This window comes from Argentina anserina, chromosome 5, assembly GCF_933775445.1.
Source record: "Argentina anserina chromosome 5, drPotAnse1.1, whole genome shotgun sequence".
Lineage (NCBI taxonomy): Eukaryota > Viridiplantae > Streptophyta > Magnoliopsida > Rosales > Rosaceae > Argentina > Argentina anserina.
Window position 1 is genome coordinate 1,438,044 of NC_065876.1, and position 27,198 is coordinate 1,465,241.

The 27,198-nt window shown below is 40.2% G+C and overlaps 7 protein-coding genes across 11 annotated transcripts; 2 read left to right on the forward strand and 5 right to left on the reverse strand.

Moving 5' to 3' along the window:
* Positions 1 to 137: 137 nt before the first annotated feature.
* LOC126793198 (isochorismate synthase 1, chloroplastic-like) lies at positions 138 to 3,536 on the reverse strand. Its single transcript, XM_050519651.1, has 14 exons — positions 3,357 to 3,536; positions 2,651 to 2,895; positions 2,463 to 2,580; positions 2,241 to 2,357; positions 1,967 to 2,110; positions 1,801 to 1,875; positions 1,641 to 1,709; positions 1,439 to 1,557; positions 1,243 to 1,300; positions 1,042 to 1,152; positions 773 to 857; positions 591 to 688; positions 375 to 467; positions 138 to 284 (listed from the first exon to the last, which is right to left on the reverse strand). Exons 1-14 carry the CDS (start codon positions 3,522 to 3,524, stop codon positions 252 to 254), a joined length of 1,533 nt encoding a protein of 510 aa, XP_050375608.1. The 5' UTR covers positions 3,525 to 3,536; the 3' UTR covers positions 138 to 251.
* A 3,487-nt stretch (positions 3,537 to 7,023) lies between these two features.
* LOC126794375 (uncharacterized) lies at positions 7,024 to 12,598 on the reverse strand. Of its 4 annotated transcripts, XM_050521078.1 has the most exons (14): positions 12,072 to 12,598; positions 11,613 to 11,966; positions 11,314 to 11,500; positions 10,899 to 11,011; positions 10,652 to 10,753; positions 10,422 to 10,491; positions 9,850 to 9,905; positions 9,064 to 9,114; positions 8,763 to 8,867; positions 8,365 to 8,409; positions 8,054 to 8,159; positions 7,763 to 7,968; positions 7,499 to 7,585; positions 7,024 to 7,379 (listed from the first exon to the last, which is right to left on the reverse strand). In XM_050521078.1, the coding sequence occupies exons 1-14, from the start codon at positions 12,528 to 12,530 to the stop codon at positions 7,209 to 7,211; spliced, it is 2,112 nt and encodes a 703-aa protein (XP_050377035.1). In that variant the 5' UTR covers positions 12,531 to 12,598; the 3' UTR covers positions 7,024 to 7,208. The 4 variants fall into 4 exon arrangements, with proteins under 4 accessions (XP_050377035.1, XP_050377034.1, XP_050377033.1 ...); XM_050521077.1 differs by having other exon boundaries at positions 7,763 to 7,962; positions 11,613 to 12,598; XM_050521076.1 differs by having other exon boundaries at positions 11,613 to 12,598.
* Positions 12,599 to 14,623: 2,025 nt separating this feature from the next.
* On the reverse strand, positions 14,624 to 16,693 carry LOC126793879 (uncharacterized). The gene has a single exon (XM_050520506.1). It carries the CDS (start codon positions 16,691 to 16,693, stop codon positions 14,624 to 14,626), a length of 2,070 nt encoding a protein of 689 aa, XP_050376463.1.
* A 568-nt stretch (positions 16,694 to 17,261) lies between these two features.
* LOC126793884 (hsp70 nucleotide exchange factor fes1-like) lies at positions 17,262 to 18,275 on the forward strand. Its single transcript, XM_050520512.1, has one exon. It carries the CDS (start codon positions 17,262 to 17,264, stop codon positions 18,273 to 18,275), a length of 1,014 nt encoding a protein of 337 aa, XP_050376469.1.
* A 589-nt stretch (positions 18,276 to 18,864) lies between these two features.
* LOC126794835 (tRNase Z TRZ1) lies at positions 18,865 to 21,310 on the forward strand. Its single transcript, XM_050521619.1, has 8 exons — positions 18,865 to 19,217; positions 19,687 to 19,849; positions 19,919 to 19,989; positions 20,071 to 20,166; positions 20,443 to 20,556; positions 20,639 to 20,707; positions 20,830 to 20,904; positions 20,979 to 21,310. Exons 1-8 carry the CDS (start codon positions 18,978 to 18,980, stop codon positions 21,051 to 21,053), a joined length of 903 nt encoding a protein of 300 aa, XP_050377576.1. The 5' UTR covers positions 18,865 to 18,977; the 3' UTR covers positions 21,054 to 21,310.
* Positions 21,311 to 21,462: 152 nt separating this feature from the next.
* On the reverse strand, positions 21,463 to 23,005 carry LOC126794652 (uncharacterized). The gene is made up of 2 exons (XM_050521414.1): positions 22,936 to 23,005; positions 21,463 to 22,827 (listed from the first exon to the last, which is right to left on the reverse strand). Exon 2 carries the CDS (start codon positions 22,815 to 22,817, stop codon positions 21,639 to 21,641), a length of 1,179 nt encoding a protein of 392 aa, XP_050377371.1. The 5' UTR covers positions 22,818 to 22,827; positions 22,936 to 23,005; the 3' UTR covers positions 21,463 to 21,638.
* A 331-nt stretch (positions 23,006 to 23,336) lies between these two features.
* LOC126794927 (tRNA-specific adenosine deaminase TAD2) lies at positions 23,337 to 26,862 on the reverse strand. 2 transcript variants are annotated; one of them, XM_050521723.1, is made up of 9 exons: positions 26,733 to 26,862; positions 26,483 to 26,595; positions 26,177 to 26,214; positions 25,884 to 25,950; positions 24,950 to 25,109; positions 24,749 to 24,845; positions 24,102 to 24,205; positions 23,817 to 23,878; positions 23,337 to 23,607 (listed from the first exon to the last, which is right to left on the reverse strand). In XM_050521723.1, exons 2-8 carry the CDS (start codon positions 26,549 to 26,551, stop codon positions 23,835 to 23,837), a joined length of 579 nt encoding a protein of 192 aa, XP_050377680.1. In that variant the 5' UTR covers positions 26,552 to 26,595; positions 26,733 to 26,862; the 3' UTR covers positions 23,337 to 23,607; positions 23,817 to 23,834. The 2 variants fall into 2 exon arrangements, with proteins under 2 accessions (XP_050377680.1, XP_050377681.1); XM_050521724.1 differs by having other exon boundaries at positions 26,483 to 26,567; positions 26,733 to 26,787.
* Positions 26,863 to 27,198: the final 336 nt, after the last annotated feature.

Sequence of the window (27,198 nt, forward strand, 5' to 3'; positions counted from 1 at the left end):
TCTAAATATAGATTCAAAACAGGTAACTGGAGGGAGTTTACGTACACAAGATATGAATAAATACAATGTATAAATTTCGATCGTTTTGTAACTTTGTTTCTTTCTAGTCAAGATATGTACTTTGATATCTTCTGCTACTTAATTCCATTCTTTATTTTTCAATCATGGCCAAGAAAGAATTTCGAGTTTAATTTCCACATCAACTGCGGAGCTTTTCAGGTAGATACGTCTGCAATATCAGCTTTTGATCTCTAAGGCACTTCAAGTTTAAGTGACTTGGTGAACTGCAGAATTGATCAAAGCACTACCATGTTTTAGGTGCTTTAGATATATATGCACACACAACGTGACTTAACCTTGAGTCTAAATCACACCTGAGAAATTTTGAGTTCCAGTTCATCCCATTCTGATGATGCATTGCTTCCTTCCACAACTCCTGTTCCAGCATAGATCAATGCACCGAGACCCTAGGATTCAGCATTGTCAGTGCTACAAGATTACTTGGTATATCACATAACTGTGTGAGACATCATAGAATTGTAACAATTCAGCTAGCAGATAGACATATACACTACATAGTTGTTGTTTACCTCTTCCACTAAGGCTGACCTAATGCCAACAGCAAACTCACTCTCTCCTCCTCCAAACCAACCAACTGGACCAGCATACATTCCTCGGTCGAATACTTCTGAAAGCCATTTGTGGACAGTTAGAAGATGTGATGGAAGAAGATGTTCATGCTAGAAAGAAGATGTTTGATATATAGCTATACCAGTTTCTGCAATAAGAACTCGTGCCTCCTCTGTTGGAAATCCACAAACGGCTGGACTTGGGTGAAGAGAAGAAAGTATTTCAAACTGAAAAAAAACAAAGATAACGAGGAAACATATAATCCATAAATTAGCAATCCACATTGTACATTCATGATTCAGGACAAGAAATTAATGGATGCAGAACCCAAAATTTAATCTAGTTCAAATATTCCAGAATATATGAGCTTGGAAGGAAACTTAATTATCTACCGCAGAAGAAATGTTATACCTCATCATCTTCACTTTCTAACCTACCAGACAATTTGGCATATAAATGTTGGACTCGAGGGAGTTTTCGGATTTCTTTCTTTGGTTCAACTACTACACTATTGCATACGTCCTGAATGAAAAAAAAAACAGAATATGGTGAATATTATTCCCGTATAACACAAATTAACAAGAATTTCTTCCATCAGCACCAAAATTCTACCTCTAGCTTTTTTCTAATGCTTTCTCGTACTATAGTAAACTCAAGGTGGTCCTTTGGACTGCATAATAAAAATATTCAAATAGAATGAAAAATCGGTTATTAGCAGCTCAATAGTAATGAAAATACTGATATAAAACAAATTCACATGAAGTAATGTAACAACATCAAACATTGTATTCTAGATACTGAGATAAACCTGGAAAGTAGGTCAAGTTCTATTTGAAGATCTTCAGACAGCGATTTACCTCTGGCACGGGTTCCAGCCAGAGCTTCACTATTAATGTCAAGCCATGTTCTGTGAAACAGTTGCTCTGGCTATTCACAAAGATAATCTGATCAAACCATTATTAAATACTGATTGATCATATGGTGAATGCAATCTCTTTCAAGACAATTACCGTGTTTCCAATAAAAGCTGGTGCACCAGGTGGCTGGAGACAAAACTGATAAGCATTTTTACCTTCAACCTGCATTAAGTTCTCTATCAGATGCGCTGATCATATAACTTGCACCAAACTTTACTCAGAGAAAGTTCACCGAGTAATAAGAAGCCAATACCTGTAAGCAAGCTAACCATGCAATAGGATCAATATCAATAGCTGATATTACTGTGCTGCTACGTGCAAGTACAACCTGAGTTCCAGAGACAAGGCTAGATTAATAATACGAGAGATAAAAATGAGGTAGGTCTCAATAGTGAAAATGCACTTGGTCTGTTAGGTACCTTAATAAGTGCTGAATCACTTCTTATTTTCTGCAAAGCTCTATTAACAGCAAGATCCCAATATGTCTTACTTGGGATGTGACTATTGCTTAACATTAGCATTGAAGGAATTTTGTTTTGTGGCTTTAAAATAATGGAACATATCTGCATGATCAACCATTCATATAAACATGGTCCTTTTGAAATAAGCATCTCTAAAATATTCCAAACATAAACTTATCTTTGACGATAAAAAGAAAAGAATGACGTTTTCAGCTCAGTTCTGGATTTGCACCTGATGTATCGTGGTTTTAAGTTCATCAATTGCATTTCCTAAAGTCCATGAAAGGGAGTTGTCCCATGCAATAGTTGTTGCTAGTATTGAACTATTTTCAAGCTCATCCAACTCAACCTGTGATTCAGTATCTAGCAGCAGATGGTATAAATACTTACAGAGAAAAATAAACCTATTATGGCTAAAACACGCGCCAATGCAAATAAATCATTGTTCATCTACCTGAGGGACCATAAAATAGAAGTAACCAAATGCCTCCCATTCAGATGATATATTGGCTCTAGCATCAAACCGGATTGCCCCATATGCCCGAATTAGAGGACATTCTGTAGACAGGAACCTGAAACCAATATAAGACTCAAGCTTTATAAAGATTCTATTACAAATCCACTCTTATATACTGTACTCACCTCTTTAAGGACTTCCAATGCCTGTATGAGAATGGATGAAGATCCTGGAAGAAGACTGCAGATCCCACACCAGCAACACCGACCAACTTGTTATGCTTCTTTGGAGTATGGCCATTACCATTCCCATTGGCGTAAGCAATGGAAAGCTTGCCGGCTTCAGCTCTATTGGAGAAGTAACAGCGAGGAAGGAGTTTATTTTGAGCATATAGCCAGTCAATTGCTTCAATCTGCAGCTGGATCGGTACCTTCAAATACAAAGCCAGTTACATAAGCATCACTCTTTCCAAAAATAGTAACTACGCTTAGTAGTCCTGTACCTATTGTATGTTGAAACAATAAAACCAACTCAAAACAGGAAACTTTCTTACTTTCAGTAAATTTTCAAGCGAGTTTAAAATTCTCAAACTCGAGATGAAAAATTCTAGGTTCGAGAAAACAAAGGAATTACTTTCATTTCTTCGAACCAAATCATACTCTTGCTAATTTAAGAGTTGCATGTATTTTAGTGCCAAGGGCATGTGACTTCCTTAAGGTGATGTGCAGGATAAGGAACAGCAGGGAGGACTAATATCCATGGGGCCAGTAGCCATGGTGCTCAAGCTCACCCAGCCACGTGGCACACACACATTCCTCTAAATTTTGGGAAAGCGATAACAGAATCCAGTAACAGATAAGAAGGAACACAGAAATATGTGCCATTGCTTACTTGGAGACGAATAATGCCAGAGGTGTAGGGAGGAGGGTTTGCTTCCAACTGAGAAAGGGCGGAGCTGAGTGCCTCCACGGCCAATGACGGTGATCGAACTGCCGGAAATGAACGTGTTTCGACCGTTCCTAAAGGGAGCTGAGGGTGGTCTCCTTGGCAACCATTCATCGAAAGCGAGCAAAAGCTCTGATGGCTGCGCCTCTGTCATGTCACACAATACATAGTTACTTATGTCAAACATGAAAGAGCAGAAGTAGAAGAAACAAGGACTTAAAGTGGAACAAGTACATGGTTATGAAAATGAATGGTTTGTCTGCTGCTGCTGGAGATTGTGGAGCTGCGTTTGGCTGCTTCAGGGTCCATGAAACCTGTGAGGCAGCGCCGCCCTACAGCAGCAGCAGAACCAGTAGCCATGAGAGAGAGAGAGAGAGAGAGCTTCCAATGGGAGTTGGAAGATACGATAGGCTAAGCCATTATAAAAGGAAATGAGAGGGAGACTTTGTTACAACATACACATCGAGCAGTGTTCTAAAAGTCGATAGGGCAGCGAATGGGAAGGTACACTGGACATCCATGAGCCATTGGGTTTTCTGACCATTACTACATTAGACATCCATGAGGGATATGACACTTCCTGGGTGAATTTAATGGTCCTTTAGCCTTTTGAGTTCAGATTAGATTGCTTGATACTTTTTTGGAGTGAAGACACGGTGCTTCTTCCGGATGAGCTTGCTCCCGTCTATTATGTTCAGTTTATGGGAAATAAAATATGGGGAAATGCCTGTCATATCCGCGTAAGACCAGGCGAAGACATATTCTTTTGTCTGGAGATGGGAAAATAACTACTCTATAAGGGGTTAATCTAGTATACATCAATATATGTTATACATCACATATCCAACGGTTGACAACGGATATTATTTTTTTGACCCTACTCATAAAACAATATCGACCGTTGGATGTGGGATGTATAACATACATTGATGTATACTAGAATTTTCACTCTCTAAGTGCCGAATTGAGTCCAGTGCCGAGGCGACGCGACGATCTAGGTGGACACTTGACATACAAACCCATTATGTTTCTTCAGTCGATGGGTCATCACGCGGGTCATCCACCCTGTATGCCGGGGAGGGGGTAACAACCATCATCTCATGCCTTGCATGAGCTTGTGATATGGCCCTTAGTTGGCTTTCCACTATGCTCGTTTGATCTCCCAAAATGGTCCATATGCCACCGGGGGTTGGAACTTTCATCATTAGCATGTGACTGGCGATAAAACATTGGAGTCCCCATAATACGTCATGCCCCAAGATGATATTGTAGGAATATGGACAATCGACTATCAAGAATCGGGTGGTGATGGTGGTGCAGCGGGGCAGGGCACCAACGGTGATTGTCAGCTGGTCCGACCCTAAAGGCTGAACTATCTCGCCGGAGAAACTCACTAGTGGCTCATGGTTACTATAAAGTTTGTTTTTGTCCCTGCAAAATTTTCGATATGGGTCGGCAAAGATCACACTAACAGCCGCCCTGGTGTCGATCAAAGCTCTACGACACTCATAGTGGTCAACCTTGATGGTGATAAGGAAAGGTTCGTTGGGGGACATCTGGGCATTAGGATCATGGTTACAGTCACATTTTGTCCCATGTCGCGGGGGTAACCTGGGCACCTTGGTGCAACTCAAACAATTCAATCGGCCGGGGGCATTGTCACTTGGGGGCCTGATAGGGTGGGTGTTGGGGGGGGGGGGGAGTATGAATTTTCCAATATACCTTAATGGCATTGGGGCTGGTGGTTGGAGCTCAATACTAGACCGACAGGTCTGTCTGAATTAAGTTTTCAATTGTGTTTTTCAAAGCACATCAAGCTTTCGTGTTATGTCTCGAGTCATTATGATAAGCACAAAATTTTCCATTGTCCGAGCAGTTAGGTTTCTTGGGGCATTTTCTTTTGGGTGGGGGAGGGATTATGTCATTGTGTCGATTCCATAGTTCCTCATAGGAAAGGGTTAAGGTTGTGAAAATTTCGTGCCGGGAAGTTTGATGATCTCTTTGGCGAGTGATGATTTTGGACCGGATATGGATTGTGTATATCCTTGTTTTTTTCTCGCTGGCCTCTGCCATGTTGCCGGTCCGGATATGAGTGCATGTCCTGAGTCCAGTTCGATTTGTTCTGGCAGTTCTTGTTTGTGGTGATAGCTGTTTGATCGTTTTCATATGTGGTCTACTGAACCCGGGCCTGAGTTTGTTGAGCCAGATTCGAAGTTCGAGCGGTTGAGCAGAAAGAGTTTAGGGGGGTGGGGTGGGTTGCTCGCACCATCTCCTTGTGCAGTAGTAGACTCTAAGGTTGAAGAGTTGGGCACACTCATGAATTGAGGTGCTGGAGGCAGGGTGGGGATGGTGTTAGACAACAAAGGGTGGGAAAAGTATACCAAATGTTGGGGGTTTGAAGTTCTTGAGGCAAACTTGGAAGGTCCTGAGTTGTATTGAGAAATGGGGACAGGGTTTTCTGGAGTGTGTAGCCGTGGATAAGCCACGGCCAAGGCTGCATCAGTTCCCAACCTATTCTCGAGAGTTTCCCAGAGGAGTTGTTGTTCTTTTTCCAATTCTGTCATCCTGGCCCGGGCGGCATGTGTTTCAGTGCGCTCCATCTCTCGTAGTGTCAGGAGGTCATGTAATTCCCGAAGCGTGACCTCCAGGGTTGCGTTTGGGTCAGGGAAATATGTGGCGTGAGCCGAAGACTCGGTTGTGTTACTAGGAAAGATTTCCTGACCCAGCATTTTCGTCAAGGTTATTGTCAAGGTCATCAACGATAGCCATGCTAGGGTCAGAGTTTTAGCACCCAAAAGGGCCCTCATAGTGTCAATTGTTATGAGCTGAGTCCGAAGGTTAGTTCGGATGTCTGGTCAAACACTATTTTTTCGTTCGAATCCTTGTTTTTCTTGGGGCCTATAAGACAAAACCGGGCCAGAGGTCAAAAACGGTGGGGTACCCGTCTATGACTCTCATGCTTAAGTTAACACGTATTAGGACTTTAAGCAGGAAGTTAAGGACTTAGGTAATGAACTTTTATTACATTTTTCGGAAGGCTATGGCCCTTTTTATAGGCTTAGGGAAGTGTGTCTGTTTTCCCACATTGATGTAAGAGGTTGTTGTTGTGAACTGCGGTTTGACCGTTGTGGGAAGTCCACTTCGTGGTGTCGTGGCCGGCGTTGTGGCGGATCTAAGGGTTGCCGACCACCAATTGTTAGAGGTGGCAATGGTGGGACCAGGGTCCACCTCCGGCCTTGCCTGGAAAGTAGCCGGAAGTCAGAGAAATTCGCCGGGAAATCTCCCCAACGAGTTAACAGCATGATATTTCATTTATTTATTTAAAATAAATTAGAGTAGAAAACTGTAGCACACACGTATTAAAAGATCCCATGTAATTGAAGATTCATATGATATCTAGTCGAGGCGGCCAGTCAGGAGTTAGTAACAGGATGCACCGGGGATAGAGATACTAGAGTACTGAGATATGGTTATAAGGCCACAAACGTCCCAGTCTTAGCGTCTCCTGTTGATTGAACAAGACCAGTGGAGGCCTGGTCGATGTAAATCTTTAGTTCACTTCAGACTTCTACTAGCCAGGGACTCGGGACTAGTGATTTCTGTGCAATAGAGATAAATGAATGGTTCTAAATTGAAAATGAAGGGTAATAAAGGAATGATTTCATGTTTTTCAGTCAAAAACGAATGATTCATTAACAATTTGGAAATCGTTGAACATGTTACACGGATTCGCTTGCCCTCATTCAACTAAACTAACAACACTGACATGCAGAACAAGGTTCTGGTTGGTCCTATGATTTATTCGTCCTCCAAATCAAGCCCACCAATTCGATGTCGTCTCCTGTCAAAAACAGCTTTGAAAGATTCATGTTCTGCACGAAGCTGATCTTGGAATACGTTCTGCCTCTTTGGTTTAGCAGTGCTGTGGGGTGTGACCGGGTTCTCTTCTTCACATAAGGGGTTGGACCGCTGCAGGTGTTGAAAGTAAATCATACCAGGACCATTATTATGAAGGCACTTTAACAGTGCGAGTCTTGAGTCCTAGATCTAAAAGTTCTAGCTAAACATCATAAAAGCAGATAACTAACCAAGTTGTATCCAGCACCAGGACCAATGACCAAAGACAATACATTTGCCTTCTTTGCTGCTGTTATTGAAAACCCAGTGTTGCCAACCTGGACATAAAGAGTTCAAAAGATGCAACAATTAAGACATAAAAAAAAAGCATGAAAGAAATCAAACCCAAAGCATACAAGAGAGCTGTTTGCACCTTTGAAGAATAGAGCTAACAAGATCAGAGCCCTCCGCCAAGGTAATACTTTTAAATGAATCAATGATGGTATAAGACATACCTGGTCACTCCAGCATACAGATTTCACTTCCCTTCGATAAGCCTGAATCAATCCGGAAAGAGCATTACCCTTCACTTCTTCACTTTTATCTGTATCATCTTCATCTATAATCTCTGACCATTTACACCTTCCTAGTTCTTTCACGTCTAGACTCGGGTGATCTTCTTCAGCACTAAAGCTCTTCACATCCTTTATAAAACCTAAGGCTTAAATTTAAAAAAAAAAACTGATTAATTCAAACTTACATAGGTACACAATTAATAAACTAGAAGAACTAAGGCCAAAACTTACCATCAGGCACAGAGTCTTCAGCAGGAGGTTCCATGGTCTTGTCTGGCTTTCGATCTCGCACAGCAGATGTAACATCATTATCTGCATCTTCTGTATCCATGTCCACCTGGTAGAAGTCAGGTAAAGAGTGGTTTAACATCAAACTTGGAGAAAATATCACAAATTTCACATATGAAGCAATCTCCTAGACTCCAATATGTTGGTGACCAAGAAATTTCTGCCCGCCATAGTATATATTTCATTTCCATCAGTGTGTATCGATCAAGTAAATGAAAAGCAAAAAGGAGTCACAGGCAGGTTTATTGACTTGCCTCCTGAATACCACTTTCCCTCAGATCATCTCCATGAAACAATGACTGTCAAGGCAGAAATACACAGCGTTAAAACAAAATAAAGAATCAAATGCAATTGCCGGTAAAATTCAAAACTTTATTATTCGTATTCGGTCTTGTAGCCAAGTGCAATCACCCCTTAACAAAAGGCAAGTTGAACCCCAAAGGTAAAAAAAGTTGTAAGTGGAGCAGTTAATAGCCATCCGAGCTCACTGAAAGAAGTTCTCTTACGTTCACAAGTTATGTTCACAATTTTTTTGTATTTCGTTTCCCATTCCCCAAATGATATAAGGCATATGGGTTGACACGACTCCAGCTGAGGATTTCTTCAAGCTCCTCCACCTAATCCTAAGCAAAAAAACTCATTGATAACTAACCTTGGCATCCAATTGCAAGTATATGGATGGAGATTCCTCCCATTGTTCAGCCATCTTCAGTATGTCCTCTTGAGTAAAGCCATGCACATTCCTAGCTGCACAGCCCTAAAAAAAACAAGAAATTTCACTAAGCAAGAAGTTGTAACCCAAGTTATGACTATTTTGGCTTCTTTTCAAAAAGAGAATTATAGCATGTCAATTACTCAATTAGTCAACACGCATACGTGCAAGATTGTAATTTTATTGTATGTCTTTATATTATGAAAGCACTGCACAATAAAGTGCCAACAGATATACTCACCGCAGGATCCTTATATGGTGCTTCTAGTATATAAACTTCATACCCCGAACTCTAACAAGAAGAAGAGAGAGAGAATGAGTGAAGAAAAAACAGATGATGAACAGATCACTATATGATTAATCAGCATTATAGATAAGGACATCAAGAAATTATAATGCCTTTTCCATAAATTACAAGTCAGAAAATAATAGAGAAAGGGAAATAGCTTCCAGATGGAGAAATTAAATAGAATTCAGGTCTAGTTCCTGGAGTGATCAGCACAGACCAAACAGACCAAATAAGCAAACAAACAAAAAATGCCCAAGCCCAAATCCTACATTGCAATCCACAAAGTAGGATATGAAACAGAGTCTATATCATTGTTATCGATTACAGTTAGCTCCACAACTAAACAAACTTTTTCTGGCAATGTCTATCTTATGAATGATCATCAGTAGACAGAGAACCAAATCACCACAAAGAGATTTTAACTTTTAAATAACAACTGAAACAAAAAGAATCTACCAAACGTGCAGTTAATGAATGGAGACCAGTGATAGAAAACTCTATGCTCATACTGTACTTAAGAAACCCTAAACAAAGAACATCAATATAGAGAATTGACAGTGACAGGACCCCGCTGCCTACAACTGATCAAATCTAAGCCCATGCCTAAGCACAACTCTAACAGAGGGAACATGACACCACCACTTTTTCTCATGAAAACGGTCAGTGCATATTAGAAATAGAGTCAACACTTCAGAACACATGGCAGAGGTGTTGAGAAAGGGAGAAGTGAGGATATACCTTTGCAGTTGCCCAAAATTGAGCAAACTCAGCTACCCGCAGATTGCGGTCATCCACTAAGACGAAGAACACATACCACCACCGAAAAAGGTCAATTTCCAAATAATACTGCATCTGTAGTTAGTGAAAATGAAGGCAGTGCATGCGCACTGCATTACCACCTAATCTATGATTAACTAGATCTCTTATTAGATCTACATTTGCCTCTAAATGGAAATCCAGCATTTATAATCCTATGACTTCATCATTTTAACGCCTCATGATTTAAGAATATCTGCAATAACAAAAGACCAGTTTGGCTTTTTATCTAGAGAGTAATTCAGGTAGCTTATTTATGCACTCAGGTTTTATAAGACATAGATCTGACTAGACTTAAGAACAGCATCAGATTGAGTTGCTGAAAATCAAAGTACACACAGACTATACAACATAGAACATTTGGACCCAAAAAAGATTGCAAGTAATTCCATCCAGTAATCACAGAAATTTCTAACCAAAGATATTAACAAGGCAAAATAGTGGGCATAGAGATAAGGTTCGATGTTGTCATCAATATCAAAATAGAGAAATACCGATTACGAAGGTGAAAACACCATCCTCAAGGGTTTTCTTAAATGTCTTCAGCATACTCAACTGATAAGCCTGTGAGCAAAGACATGATTAGTATCAACGCTTGTAATTATTCAATATGATATATCGTGCTAACACACACAAGCAAATCAGTTCTCGCAATCATAAAACTAGAAATGACAAGAATAAAAAGTATGATAGACACCCTGAAATTTCAATCACTTTGTATTACCTCATGCATTTCAGGTTCATAACAATATTCCATCACCTTCTTCACTACAGGCTTCTTGCCTCTAGATGAACTTGAGGATTTGGTAGCGTCACTTTCTTCCACCTTCAGGACAAAATAAAATACTATGTTAATTTCTCTCAACAGCCCATATAATTTCAAATGATATCCTAAAAGAAAGTGAGAGGACAACAGGGCAATTTCAAAAGATAATAATGAAAGAAAATTACAAGACAAGACAATAGCGGACCTTTTCTACTTCTGTCATAAAATAATCATCCATGGAATGAATTCGTGGAGCACCACCACCATTCTCAACCTCTAGGTCACGCAGCAACTTTGCTAAGTAGCTCTTTCCACTACCTGATACAGAAATTCATCATAAAATTTCCTCAATTTGATAAAAGGTAAAAGACTGAAAGAAAGAGAAATGGTCTGGCAGATGGCTAACATACAATGCCATCACCATTCCATCACACATCCAGGACTCAATATCAAAATAGCTGTTTACTGCATTTGAGTTATACATAACAAATAAGATTTCTTCTACATGAATCAAGCAAAATGCAAGTTGTCCAAGACACTTGGGAGTTGGGAGACACAACGTACACATAAAAGATTTCAAGAAACCTCGCTTCCACAGATCAAAATTTAACGTTTGGTACCTGGAAGCCCTCGTAGGATGATCACGAAATGATCAGGGCGGGTGACACGATGTGGCTGCTTAAACAAGTGCAGAGCATCAACCACTTTTGGCTTATCCAAAGACGCATGCTTTTGTGGAAATGGCTGACCGTCTCCACCATACTGCTTCGGTAATGATGGGTGGAAAACATGAGACTCCTTGGGAAACTACAAACAAAACAACCCCATCACGACAATGCCAATACAGAACCACAACCCTAACAAACAGCACAAACAATGCATAACAAAATCACAAATGCATCCAAGTCAGCAACTATACCTCCATAACATATCCAGTATGTGAAAATGGCTTACTATGGAAATAAGGCGGCGGCGGCTGCTGCAAGGAGTGGTGATGAGCCTCATGATTCGGTTGATAGGCTGCAGACATCATCGGTGAGGTCACATTATTCACCGGAAACAATGTAGGTGGCGCTTTCGGTGGAAGAGGCGGCGGTGGAGTAACAGGAAGAGGAGGCTGCCCACTGATCGGCCGCAATGCCGGCACATGGGGTGGAACATAACCTCCCTGTTGATGTCCAGAGGCTTGAAAAGCATGCTTGACGTGTGACGAATGCCGCGACATTCCATAACCCTGTTGTAACTGATTGCTATGATTGTTCAAATGGGAATGCTGTTGTTGATTTACATGGATCAAATCGAAAGCCAAATTCTCATTACTCTGCACATTGTTCTTATGATTAATATTAACACTACTATTAGTTTCGCCATTATTAACCTGACTACCACCACCGTGATCATGAATCAGCTTCAACCGCCGCTCATCTTCAGTCAAATTCGGGTTTCCGAAACCCGACCCGGAGCCGAAATCGTCCATCCTTGGCCTCTTGAAGATGCGATCGCCTTCGTTGATGTAGCCATTGCCGTTGTATTCATACGGCGGCGGAGGCGGAGGTGGCTGAGGCTGCGGCGGAGGAAGCGGCGGCGGCGGGGGAGCGAAGCTGTGGAAGTTGGGATGTGCGGGATTAGGGTTTCGGTGCCACGGCGGTGGAGGAGGAGTGGCGAGGGGTCTTGGGTAAAGATCAAGGGCGGGTCTTGGGAAGAAGTGGCCGGAATCGGAAGGGTTTTGAGGGAAGGGAGGGGGCGGAGGGCAGAATGGGAAGTGAGAAATAGAGCAGATCGGGCAGAGGGGGGTGGCGGCTGGGACTGGAGGCCTGGGACGCCATTGGTGGTCCATGAGTGGAGCTGAAAGAGGATTAGGGTTTGGTTTTGGTTGAATTGGGGATTTGAGGAAGAAGAGGAGACTTGGAGTTGACTGTGGGAAAAGCTTTGGAGGTAAATTTGATGAAGAAGAACCGCGAAGAGTTTTCTAGTGGGTGCGTCCCTACCTGTGTTACCGTGGGTGTTTGGTGCACACATTATTATTGGAAATACAGTAAAAATAGGGTGGTGACAGTAAGTTTCTAATGAAGGATGATGTTACCAGCACCTATTTTTCTCATGAGTGTGAGAAATTTTAGAGAGTAGAATGTTCTGAAGGTTGTGTGAATACGTGATAATAACAAGACCAATAAGAAATAACAGCCGAGCTCGTTAAAATTAGTTTAAACGAAATGTACCATTAACATGATGTGTGTGTTTTTCATATATGCAAATAATTGTCATTATTCATGTGGGTGAAGACTGAAGAGTAGATTAATCATTATTTATGAAATAGATGTCAAGAACACGAGAGGTTAATGAGAATTAACTTTTTAAAAATAATATGGTAATTATAAATAATATGGCACAACAAGAGACCCTGATTACATGACATTTGTGACATGCTTGAAAGCGTCAAAAATTAGGTTTATTGTGTGAATGCGTGAAAAAATAAACAACGTTAACAAGTTTAAACAAAATATACTTTGATATAAAAAATTTAAATTGGATAGAGCACAACAAGAACCTTCAGGATCTAACAGATGCATATATTTTTGTTATTTTTATTGGGAAATAACAACTATTGAATGGGAAAGAAGGATAACAATAAGAAAGTTGGGCATGGTATAGCCCGACTTCGAGTAATTAAGCCCTCATGATATGATACTACAGAAATTATGCAATCATGTTGTATCATAACCCCGTAATGATCGTCTGTTTCCACGGGATTCGGAGGTAGACCCTATCAATCTCAATTCTGAACAGAAGTTTGATCGTCGTTGATATTCTGCAACTGCAGAGTCACATCATAAATGTCCACAAGAACAACAGTAGGCATGGAGGCGAGGCCACGAACATTTTGATCTGTTAGAACAAGTTTGATCCCATGAAATAATTGCATAACGATATGTGGCTGCTCATCTTCTGGGACGTGCATGCCGGAGAGAATGCCTCTAATCATCGACCTACTTTGATCAGAATACACCTTGTTACGAGGAACCATTAATGGTTCTTCAGCTTTGAGCAGCTTAATGGTTTGGTCATAGATAACACCAACATCACAATCGTCTTGAACCCACACGCTCTCCACCGCCTTAAAGAGCTTGAACTCTAGTCGGAGCAGATCCGGCGACGATGAGAATCGAGTCCAGTCGATGAAGGTTTCGAAAACTGTTTGGGGACTTTGGGATTGAGACACATTGATGCGATAGTGGTGTCTCTGGTTTGACATGGTTGATTGATATACTAACCGAGAGTCTGAGACTAAAGGCATACAGGAGAATCGGTCAATGTAAGATTATGTAGTCCACATGGGAAAACTGAATCCAATTTTATCTAGATTTCTTGTTATATTTCAAAATAAATATAAGGAATTGTATTCAATTTAAATAATTTTGATTGATTTTTATCCCGGCCGGTGTATTTCCCCTTGAATTATTGAGCTAATTTCTTTAGGCTTCTATGATTGCTGTATGTGTTTCTGCGTTTTTCTTTTCTAGCAGACTAGCACCAGTTCTTCTGATTCAGAAACCCTATATTGATTAGTAATTACCTTACTATATATTGTTAAATGCATGATTTGGTTATCCAACTGAGTTGTTGGTTCTTCAAAATACTGCATTGGATTTTCTATGGAGAGACAGTAATCAATAGAGGTCTATATATAGAACAAAACAATGACCATATATTCTTCTTTGAAACATATACGTATATGTATTTTAGAATACAACTTTTGGAACAAATTAACAATCTAATTCAAAATCAACCTTGTAACATGAAATTTATGACATTAAATGATCCAGAGCATAATACACTTATTCAAACTCATCAAGTTCGACTTCATATCCTGTCAGCAGGATTTTGGACGTCTTCATCTCTCTGCTGATGTATTCTTCACTTGTTTTTTGTCTAGAGAATGATCTTGGGCGTCTTAGGTACTTGATCAGCATCATCACTGAAAAAAGGGACCTTCGGATGACTGCTAGCATTCGTATTCCTGTAAGGATCATATCTTCTTGAATTTGCAGCAGAATAACCAATGCGCCTTTGTACCAGGTGTCTAGCACACATTGAGACCCTCACGCTACGCGTTGCAGCAGGTCTATCAACAACAGGAATGCTTGAAATTCCATACTGAACACTACCACCATTTGACACCTGAGGCGATGCGCGAGGGGCTCCAAATATATTTGTAACAGGTTGTTGTTGTTGTTGTTGTAAGTCATTCTGCTGAAGAATAGATGTGCTGCTTTGTTGTGGCTGTGTTATATTCAAAATGTTGGAGCCAGGAGTAGGAGAGGGAGCTGAAGTACTAGTGGGTGTTTGTGTCTGTGGAATCGAAGGTGTAGGTGTTGTATAGGTATAGCTCACTGGAGGTGATGGACTAGTCGTTACTTGTGAGGAAGTCCAAGAAGGAAAGGAAGGCGGGGGAGTAATTTTGGAGGTGTTGAATAGATTTGGAAAAGGCTGTGAAATCGAAGAAGAGGATGGTGTAGGTGTTGGTGGTGTTTCAATATTGGTTGCTGGAGTTGATGAAGTAGTCAAAAGTGAAGATGAACTCCAAGAAGGAAAGGAAAATGGAGGAGGAGTACTGTTGGAGGTATTAAATGGATTTGGAGAAGGCTGCGGATAGAAGGAAAAGGTTGGTGTAGGTGGTGCTTCATTTACATTAGTTACTGGAGTTGATGAACTAGTTGATGGTGAAGATGAGCTCCAAGAAGGAAAGGAAAATGGAGTAGGAGTACTGGTGGTATTAAATGGATTAGAAAAGGGTGATGTAGATGTTGGTGGTGTTTTGAGATTGGCTGCTGGAGTTGATGGTGAAGATGAAATCCAATTAGGAGTAAAGGGTGTAAAACCATTGGTTGCTGGAGTTGGTGATGAACTCACTGATGGTGAAGATGAGGTCCAAGGAAAAGCATTGGCTGATAGAGTTGATGATGAGCTCACCGATGGTGAAGATGAAGTCCAACTTCGAGTAAATATAAAAGCATTAGTTGCTGGAGTTGAACATGAACTCATCGATGGTGAAGATGAGGTCCAAATATGAGCAGAGGATGTAAAAGCATTGGTTGCTGGAGTTGAAGATGTACTAGTCCATGGTGAAGATGAATTCTGATTAGGATTGAAGGATGTAAAAACATTGGTTGCTGGAGTTGAAGATGGACTAGTCCAGGGTGAAGATGATGAAGTCTGATTAGGATTGAAGGATGTAAAAGCATTGGTTGTCGGAGTTGATGATACACTTGTCCATGGTGAAGATGAAGTCTGGTTAGGATTGAAGGATCTAAAAGCATTGGTTGCTGGAGTTGATGAAACAGTTGACGGTGAAGGTGAAGAAAAAGATGGTTGAGGAAAGGAAAAAGATGGTGTGGAATTGAAAGGGGTGCTTGCCTTCATTGTTGTTTTTCCACCTTTATCTCCCAACTGATAATCTTCAAATCGTAATTCCTCCATGCTTTTGCTCTGATAAACTGACATTGCTGTTATTGACTGCAACTTAAACGTTTCAGAGCTCCCATCCTGATCATTTGTGGCTTTGTAAGCAGCCACTCTAGTTCCCTGGCGTTGGCCTCCGGCAAAAGCGCTGTTTCCATCTGCTTGTGTTGTTGATTGAGCCCAAAAGGGAGAACTGGAAGCACCAAATCTTTGGCCAAATGCAAACTGACTATTGCCTCCTGGTGCCGACTGTGATGGTTGAGTTGTGGCTGCAAATTCACCAAAAGATTTACTTGTTTGAGCAGTTGAAGTACCAAAGGCAGCAAATCCGGTTGAAGGCGCCGACTGTGATGGGTTCCTGGCAGCAAATTCACCTGTTTGAGCAGTTGAAGTACCGAAGGCTGCGAATCCGGTTGAAGAGGATGATGGTCCGATTGGAGCTCCCCATAGAGGCGGTGTACTTGTTGGGACACCAAATTGAAACTGGTTTGTGCTACCGAAAAGGCTCCTACTTGTGTTGCTGCTGGTTTGGCCGAACATGTTTGGTTTTAGTTTGATGACAATGGTCTGATTTCAATGGCCAAGTTATGCCTGTCGAAATCAAGAGCCTCTCTTTATATAGACAAATACATAGCAACCTAGCGTCATAGTTAAGTACACATAGCCTCATAGTTAAGTCAACCTAGCTTTAGAGTTAAGTCCACCTAGCGTCAGGGCTAGGTTCACATAGCGTCAGATTTAAGTCCCACCAAGCTGGTAGCTTCGTTTTTATATCAGTGATCTATTTGTCCTAGGCAATAATCGTCGTCTTATTCCTAAATCCACTGGAAAAAGGAAGAGACACTAATAATTAAAATTAAAAAATTTAGGAATTGTTTAAATAAACTAGCCCAGATCAACTAGGAAAATGACTCCTTTTCCTAATCTCATAGTAGAAAAGCTTTATTTGGTTGATGGCCATTTCGCTTCTTTCCTAGCAAGGCCGTAAAAATATAGGATTCAGATTCTAAGGCATATATATATATATATATTCCCACATATTACATATGCAAATCAGAATTAGTTTTTTCTTTACTTTCAAGAAGTGATTCAGACGATAGAGCAAACGATGGCCAGTGGTGGACCTAACTGGGAAGGATTGCTAAAGTGGAGCCTAGCTCATTCTGATGGGACTCGCCCTAGCCGCACTTTAACCGAAGAGGACCGGAAGTGGTTCATGGAAGCAATGCAAGAGCAGACTATCGATGTAGTGAAGAGAATGAAGGAGATCTCTCTAGTAATGCAAACTCCGGAGCCTGTTTTGGAAGCTCAAGGAGTTACACCAGCTGATATTGAAGATATGTTGGATGAATTGCAGGAGCATGTTGAGTCCATCGACATGGCCAACGATCTTCACTCAATTGGCGGGTTTGTCCCTTTACTTGGTTACTTAAAGAACTCCAATGCTAATATTAGAGCTAAGGCAGCAGAAGTTGTCACCACTATTGTGCAGAACAATCCAAAGAGCCAGAAACTTGTATTGGAAGCAAACGGGTTTGAGTGTCTTTTTTCGTTGTTCACATCTGATCCTGTGGTTAATGTCCGAGCCAAATCGCTTGGTGCAATCTCCTCTTTGATCCGGCACAACAAACCGGGTATGGTTGCCTTTCGAAAAGAAGATAATGGATATGAGGCCTTGCGAGACGGTCTAGCTTCTGAAAGTACGAGGTTTCAGAGGAAAGCTCTGAGTTTGATCAACTACCTACTCCGCGAGAATAGTTCTGATTGCATCATAGTAAATGAGTTAGGATTTCCACGCCTAATGGTGCAGCTTGCCTCTAGTGAAGATGTAGACGTGCGTGAAGGTGCACTGCAGGGCCTCCTTGAGCTTGATCGAGGGAAAACAAAAGGGATCAGAGACGATGAGAAACTAAAGAAGCTTCTTCGAGAACGAATCGAAGATGTTGGAGCAGGTAGGGAGGAGAGACAGCTACTAGACTCATTGTGGAATGCATGCTATAACAAGCCGTCTCCTCTTCGCAAGAAGGGGCTTCTTGTGCTTCCTGGGGACGATGCACCACCTCCTGATGTTGCAAGCAAGCATTTTGAACCTGCTCTTAGAGCACTGGCTCCAAAACCTTGATGAATATATAGGCCAGCTGTTTATAAATTCGAAGTTTAAGCTGCTTCTATTTGACAAGCTCATGGGATTTGTTAACTGTATCATTACAGCGGAATGTTTTGCCTTGTTTAATTAGGTTCAGAACTGTATTTATACGTTTAGTTTGCATTCTAGCATCAACCTAAATTGCAGAATCTCATGTAGTGTATCAAATCCAACTTTACCAAGTTAATCTAGTGTGAAATTGCAGCAGGACTAGTTGGTCTCTCATGTTCAGCTGGAATACTTGTGCTTTTAAGAAGCTGAGTGATCATGCATTTTCATGACATAATTTGATTCTGCGTTACTTATAGGATTATGATGATCATTCTATAATATTACAGTTATTACTACCAAGCAATTCACAATGAATGCTACATAGGAAAGAAAGGTGTACTCAGATGAATTCATATTGTCATTCTGGTTTACTGCTTTGGTTATGGCTAATTTCTACTTCTGCTTAGAGATTTTCTAGTGATACTATCCAAGTTTTCAGTCAAGTTTTATGGTTATGTTAATACACGTGTCATAACATCGAGTGTCTATTATGAAGATATGAACCCGAGTTTGGTCTTTCAGTTCTCCTATAGGTAAAAACACAAAGAAAACCTTTCTACTTTGAACTGAACCTCCGAACTTGTTCTCCTTTTCAGTTCAAGTTGTTGTTTCATTGGTTAGTCCAATATGGCCGGAAGTAGAAGCATAGGCGGCTCTGAGCGAACCCAAGATTCGTCGGACCCAAATTCAAAGAAAGCGAGGGGTTTAACCATTGAAGGGTACCCAGTTGAGGGTTTGTCAATTGGAGGACATGAAACCTGTGTAATCTTTCCGTCTCTCAAGTTGTCATTTGATATTGGTCGATGCCCACAACGTGCTATTGCCCAAGACTTCCTCTTCATCTCCCATGCCCACATGGATCACATTGTATGAGTCTCCCTTCGTTTTCATATATGGGTTTTTCTCAGTGCTTGTTTATATTGATGGATTTTATGGGTTGTGCATTGGTTTGCTGCGTACTTGTGATGTTGGAAGAGTTTAACTTTCTGAAAATTACTACTCACTGAATCTCTTGGATGATGAACATGACATCATTGCTAATGCATTTTGAGATTCCTTGTTTTTCCCATCTACAATTTGCAAGTGGAATGCTTAAAAGTTTTGTAGATATATTGGACTGTGTTTTTATTGTTTGCTGATTGTGTTTTTCTGTGATTTCTCTGTTTTAGAAATCCCCTAAATCCATTTACAGATTCGAAGTATCTTGTAAAACCTAATACATAAGCCCCAAAAACCTATGATAATGGCTCACTGGTTCATGATTTTCTTTCCTTAGCATCATTTTGTGGGTGGAGCATTTTTGGCTAATTGTCAATGTTGCTTCACTTCTACTTAGGGAGGACTGCCTATGTATGTTGCAACTCGTGGGTTATACAGCATGAAGCCCCCAACAATCATTGTACCAAAATGTATTAAAGAAGTTGTCGAAGAACTCTTTGAGGTGCACAGAAAAATGGACCAATCAGAGCTGAAAAATAATTTGATTGGTTTGGATCCTGGTAATTGCGACTGTGCCTTCTTCTTGCAGAATAGAGTTCATGTTTATCTAATGCAGTTTATGTTTGCAGGTGAAGAGTTTCATATAAGAAAGGATCTTAAAGTAAAAGCTTTCAGGACTTATCATGGAATACCAAGTCAGGTTGACTAACTTTCTCTTTCATAAATCATTAACTGTTGAGATTTAATTTAGTACTAACCGGCTATGCATTATTTGTGACAGGGGTACATAGTATACTCAGTAAAACATAAACTTAAGCAGGAGTATCTCGGCCTATCTGGGATTAAAATCAAGGAGTTGAAATCATCAGGTGTAGAGGTCTGTCTCAAAAATCTTGTATATATCATATTTTTTGCATCGGATTTTTAAGCTGCTCGACTGCTCTTTTAGTTGATTAATGCAACCACTGGTATCAGATCTGATATAGTACCTCCCTTGGTAGCTGTTATGTTTAAGATTGTCGAGATTGAAGTCTTTGATATTCCAGAAATACTGGTTTAAAAGCTCTATGCATTGTCTGGTAGTGATGTGCCATCTGTGTTCACTTATATTTGGGTCTAGTAGTTTACCAAGTGGATTTTACTTACTTTGCAGATTACAGACACTTTAGTAGAACCTCAAGTTGCATTCACAGGAGATACCACGGCTGATTTTATATTTGACAGTAGTAATATTGATGTGCTGAGGGCAAAGATTCTTGTCATGGAGGTATTACTTGTCTTCAGTGATTGAGCATTGGTGAGGCTCTTATTTGGCCCGAGTATAATACTTATACCTATTTCTCATGCAGAGCACTTTCCTAAATGAGTCGATTACTGTGGAGCATGCAAGAGACTATGGACACATTCATCTGTCTGAGGTGCAATCTCCAAAAATTTTAGATTTTCTAGCGCTCGCCTTCATTGGTGTCTGATATTTGATGTATCTATGTATTCTCCTCTCACTATCTAACCTTTTGCTATTTGGATGATCCGTCTCCAGATAATTAATCATGCAGACAAATTTGAAAACAAAGCAATTCTTCTTATTCACTTTTCAGCTCGATACACTGTAAATGTAAGACTATCAGTTTCAAGGTTTGTATCTTTGTCATCAATAAACTGTTAAACTTTGTACTTTTGATTTACCAGGAAATTCAAGAAGCTGTATCGGCAGTTCCTCCTCCCTTAGCAGGGCGAGTTTTTGCACTAACAGAAGGTTTTTGATGACAAGCTGGTGAAGTCTTGTCAATGGGCGACGTCAATTTTTGTCAACTTGAATTTGTGCGCTGAAGGAAAAGCACACGAGAGTTCACCTGTGCATCGTGGATATACTCTTATAAGATCAAGATATGAGTGCAAGAGCATTACAATCTTATTAGATTTCATCTGTAATTCATGTATGTCTCGTACAAATCTCATGTATAAACATCAAATATTTATCACAGTTAAAAATTGGCAATGCCGGCATTGTTTTTCAATCAGTCACTGAGAGGATGCTCCTAATTGTATTCTACATCACTGGTTTTGATTTTTATGCTTCTTGGGTGCCTTTGAAATGCATTTCCCACCAGATGATGCTCATATATGTTTTATCCTATTTTTCTGATATCAAGATTTGGTAACAGAAATAAAAGCTTCGCAAACAACATATAATTATATTAACACAGGTAGAAGTTCATAGTAAAAGCAAAAATCCATTCATAACAAAATTCCAGTCATACACTCATACTACAGTATTGATGGAGCCCAATAAGAAACTCAAGAAAAGAATGTTAATGTAACACCATCACAGACTCTAGTTTTGCGACCTTAAACTTCGGCTTTCAACTTATCAGCTACATTGGCCACGGAGCAGCAGAGCCTTGCCTCCAACGTCAACGAAGCAACAACTTTGTTAATAGACCTCAGCTCTTCATGAAACTCTGGATGCAACACCAATGCAGAGTAGTTCTCATCCAGCACCACCCCGGTGCATCTCAGAACATCTTCAAGTTTAGGAACCCAATCACAAGCCTTCAAACCCAATGTAGTTGATGCCTTGTGGCACGGACCAGCCTGAGGAAACCTCTCGTACTTCTTCAGCCACTTCCCCAAATACCGAAGCAAACTCAGCATCTCTTTCCCATTCAACTTACTAACCGCAGACGACATTATCACCTCATCAACATTCTTCGACACCAACAAATAATGCAGACAAAGCTCCGCGGAAGAGAATCCATCATACGCCACCATAAGCAACACGGCAGCCTCTTTCGCCATGCTAAGTTTCTTCCCCGACAGACTCCTATCACTGGCCTTCTCCACGGCCAACAATGCTTGGCTCTCCCATTCCTTCCCCACCTCCACAATGCTACCATAAGCATCCTTACTCGGACTAAGAAAATACTTCAAAATCATCACCAACTCCGACGATCCAAGATCAGATGCACACCTCAAACACAAACAAACCAACTCTGTCCTCCTCATTGCCACAATCTTCGCAACCAAATCCTCATAACAAGACTTTAAAACAAGCCCATTTGAAACCAAAGCCCCAACTAACTCCCAAACCTCCAACACAACACAACCCTCCAAAACCAAACCAGCAACATCCTTCCCCATGTACCCCCCAACCTTATCAACCGAAACACATGTATACCCATCCTTACTAGCATCAACCCCAATCGAAACTCCAACTTTCTCCCTAATCTTCTCAAGAAATGTATTCACCATCTCCAAGAACTCAGGTTTACCAAACTTAACTGGGTTCTTGAGCTTCTTCTTAAGCTTGGTAGTGAAGTTCTTACCCAACTCAATGAGCTCTGAATCAGTCTGCGAAATCTGCCAGTTACTGAGAGGAACAGGACATGAGATGGGAGATGGGCCGTCGAGTTTGGGTTTCAAATTGGGGAAGATGGAATCTGGGTCGAGAACAATTGGGTACTCTGATGGGGAATAGAGCGACTGGGACTCGGTTGAGGCCTTGGTGATTACTTCCAGCAATGACATGATTTAAACTCTGCAAAAAAAAAAATACAAGGAGAAAAAAAAACAGAGAGAGTAATATGAATATGAAGCCATGATTAAAACCTGTAAGCAAGAAAAGGGCTGGGAAGAGTTGACGAACCTGTGGCGGCAGCAAAGTGAGGAGGAAAGCTAAAGCCGACGAGTGTTCTTGTTTAGAGCAAAGAAGAAAAACACACAGGGTTTTAGGTCGCATAGCCAAGAAAGAAGAAAAGGGGGTTTAACTAGTGTGGGCCACAAGGCATAACAGGCCCATTCAAGCCCATTGTGTAGCGAGGTAACTCCCTTTTTTTTACCTATTACTGTAGTTTATTCGGTGTAGAATAGTGTACCTAGCTAGTGGTAAAAACTGCTTGTTTGTTTGCCCTCACTTGTGCCGAGAGGTAAGTAGTAGCCTTCCCAAGTAATCGACATGAAAATGGCGAAAGTACAATATACGAGAGAGCCAAGTTTGATTACTCTTGGTTTATAAACTCACTCGAGACCTACCAAAGATTCATTAAATTGTTGATGAGTTACATATTCTTTTCATTTTTTCAAGTATAAATCGAAAACTTTCTTAACATGATAAGCTTATACAAAGTATAGAACATGACAGTAGGACAATTTTCTTGATGAGTATGTCATAGACAGGTACATATTTCTTCAACCTCTCTCAGTGTCTTTCTGACAAAGCCTTTTACAAAAGTAGTCTTCATTTTCATCTACATATTTCCTTCAGGCAAAACTAGGAACTAGTTGGATAACTTTAATGTAAAGCACGACTTGAATAAACCTGCAAAACAAATTAAAAGTTTGGTTAAGTCGGAGAAAGAACACACTAACAATCAAAACAAAAACCAACACAAAACAGCTGCATAGAAGGGTTGCTGAAACAGAAACTGCAGTGAGCCTGGCAAAATTAAGAATTCAAACAAAAAAAAAAGAGAAGAAGAGATGAACTCTTACAGAATCGCCGAGAATCATCTAAAGTTTAAAATTTACCATATCCGTACGTATGATTCATTGAATGGCCTGGTGAACTAGAGGTCTACGAGGCTTTGGAGCTGAAACAAAACAAGCAGTACGCATTAGAGACATGAAGAGAATCTTAACTGAATACTTCGACCAGGAACAATTAGGGCTTAGGGAGTTTAGAATGCATTTAAACATGCTAGAAATCGGCATCTCTAAAACAAATTGAGCTAAAGAAATTCATGAATCAAAAGAGGAAGCAACCATCGACAATTCTCCAATCTGAAAGCAGTCTAGATAGATATATTACTATACCATTAGGGTTTCCTTGCTCGTAGAAGTTGCGGAAAAGAAGGACTGCTTCTGATGCCATTATCCCTCCAGTGCATCTGAAACCTTTGCCCTGTGGTACTCCACCGCTATACAACAAAAAGAAAGTAAGCTGATGCAAAATCTATCTTGAATAGAAGATCACAGAACCAAACAACTGTTTAAAGCTTAGTTATTACAGTGATTCAACCTTCATGCAAAAATCCAGCAATTTAAGAATACAATTATGTGTAAACCTCAGATAGTCAGAGAACATAGTGCCTAGAAAATACTACGGATGTAACCTTTCGGCCATCATGGATGCAGACACTCAATGTTCATTTAAATCTATTTACCCCCATTCCAGTAAAAACTATATAACCTCTACATCATTAAACAAAGTAATTAAGAAAGTCGCTATAAGGGAAAAACACACAAAAAATGTCCCTACATCCAACTTAATGTTCAATATCCTATCTCTGTATGATGGGATTGTTTTTATCTTGTAACTTTGCCTATATAATCTACTAAACAATAGAACCATCAACCATGTAAGGTTTAAACACAATCTCTTATATAAACAGTCTGCCACTACTAGAGACCAGAAAAATTCAAGTCAATTCTTATGTATGGTGGTAAGTTCAGATAGAGACCTCATGAGTGGCTCAGAGCTACTTGAATGCAACGACAGTATTGATCCGCATCCACCAAATTTGTCATTAGCACAACCATAAAATACTTCCTTGATACCTGACCAAGGGGATAGTTACCCATTAATATTCAAGGTGCAGAAAGAAAAAAGGAAGAGAAGAGTTTTATCGTATCACTAGCAAATTATGAGAAAGATGACGTACCAACAATTGATAAAGATGCTCCACACATTATGCATGGTTCACATGTAACATAGAGTTTACATTTTGAAAACTTTTCAGCAACCTTTGACGTTGAAAGCCTCTTTTCTCTCCACTGCTTAAGAAGAGTATCAATAGCTTCCATCTCTGCATGCCTTGTAGCCTGCATTCTTTGGCAAGCACAGAAACCCATGGGTTTTAATTTCCACATTCTTATGTAAGGGGCAGAATTGGTGCTTTTTTTGGATTAAAGAAGTTCCAAATCACGCTCATAAAAATTAGCAGACGCACCACACACAAGAGGGGTGCAGTCTAATTCATGTAGAACAAATCAACAGATGGAAGTTTTTACATGCAGTGTCCTGGACTTTATGGAAATAGCAAGGAAATCATGGGTAGAAAATTATTTTAATAAAAACATTGGTTTTTTTTTGAACTTTTTAATGGAAAAAGGACATGAATGATGCATTCTCCACTCCTAATATGCGAAGGGAGAATACACATGGCTAATAAAAGAAGTTATAGTAATAATGATTATTACAGTGCAGATACTCATTGTACATAAATACAGACATGAGAGGAACTAGGATGCTGTAATTTTAAGTACAAATAGAAATCATAGCATATAGGCTAAGACCAACTAACTAAGAAAGTCTGGGTCATCCCAGAAACAACCTATAAGATATTACTAAAGATGTACATTAAATGAGCTCCGACCTTTTTTACTAATTCAAGATAAAACTGTTTGGGAGAAGATACACTTGACATGTGGGAAACTATCCTACATGAAGCAAACTAAAGAGACGGCATGATCATGTATTGGATTCTTTGGGAAGCTGGGAATTGTCACAAGGTAGTTAAAGTTTCCAGAAACTAAAAAGGAAACCAACACCAGAATCGAAGTTAAAAATAAAAAAGATATAGATGGGAAACTTACATTTCGTGTCTCATTAGTTCGATTCCTTCCACACGCTATGACCTTTCCATCTTCAACAACTACACAGCTGAACAACCAAAAATTTATAGATTAGAGAAAGGAGTGCACTGGTGTCATTACTCCTTTGATTTTCAACAAATGAAGAAGAATCCAAACATTCTAATTATTTGACTAATAAAAACAAATTAAAAGTTAAATGGACAAAGAAAAGGGATAAGAAGCTGAACTAAACGAAAATAGAAAATTAAAAGCAAGACACAATGAATTAATAAGACATTCGGATAATGGTGTACCCAACAGGAACTTCAAGGCTGTCCAGAGCAAGCTTTGCCTAGATAATGCAGTACCAAATATACAAGTTAAATAATGGCTACGGAAGAAAAATTAACACCAGGAGAACTTGCAGAAAACACACACAAACACATGAATCCCAGTGTTTGATCAATACGAAATGCCAGTCAGATTACTGGAACCACAGATGGCATATAGTAACCTAACCCGACCAGTGCATCATTGAACATTCAAGCCATATTACATCCCCAATACTAAAGCCAGTAATTTAGTTTTGCAAAATTGACCAGAAAAGCTAAACACAGTACCTGTTCTATAGCAAGTTCCATAAATATAAGGGTATCCTCATTAGGGTTCTCTTCTCCAAGAGAGGCCATCCACTTGGGTCAGAATCTGCAAATGCACATTCAAAGATTTATATCTGCCACCAGAAAAAAAAAAGATATTAGATATGCGTCTTCTTTTCTCTCTCTTTTACAAGTCTTTATTTTTATGGAAGACATGAGTCCCAAATGTTAATAAATTATACGTGAAAGAGCGTTCAGAAGACGTACGAACCTCACGCGCCTCCAAAAGTTTCCGGTTCAGTTGTCGCGGCACAGCTGAGTTTTTGTTCAGCAAAGAAACGAAACGCAGGGTGATTAGGAAAGAAGAAAGAGAGGGTCTTTAACTCTGTGTGTAACTTGAGAAATGTGCCCAGCCCATTATTCATTTGTGTGGGGGAGTCGAAAAGGGGTTTAAGTGGGAGGTTTTTTTATCCTCCGTCACTTTTTTTTATCAGGGGAGGACAGTCTCTCAATGCTCTACAGTACTACATCGTTGCATATCGAAACGAAGGGGCAAGTCTAGAAACCGGGCGCCAGAGTATCCCCACGGCCGAAAGTAATACCTCCGGCGTGGGACTAATACCTAACAAGATCCATGTGAAATGGTTTCAACCCGGAATTTCACCAGGTGCCCTGGCCACAGTAATGTCCTCAATGTCTTAATGTACCAAGGTTATCACCCTTCTGAGATAATCAAA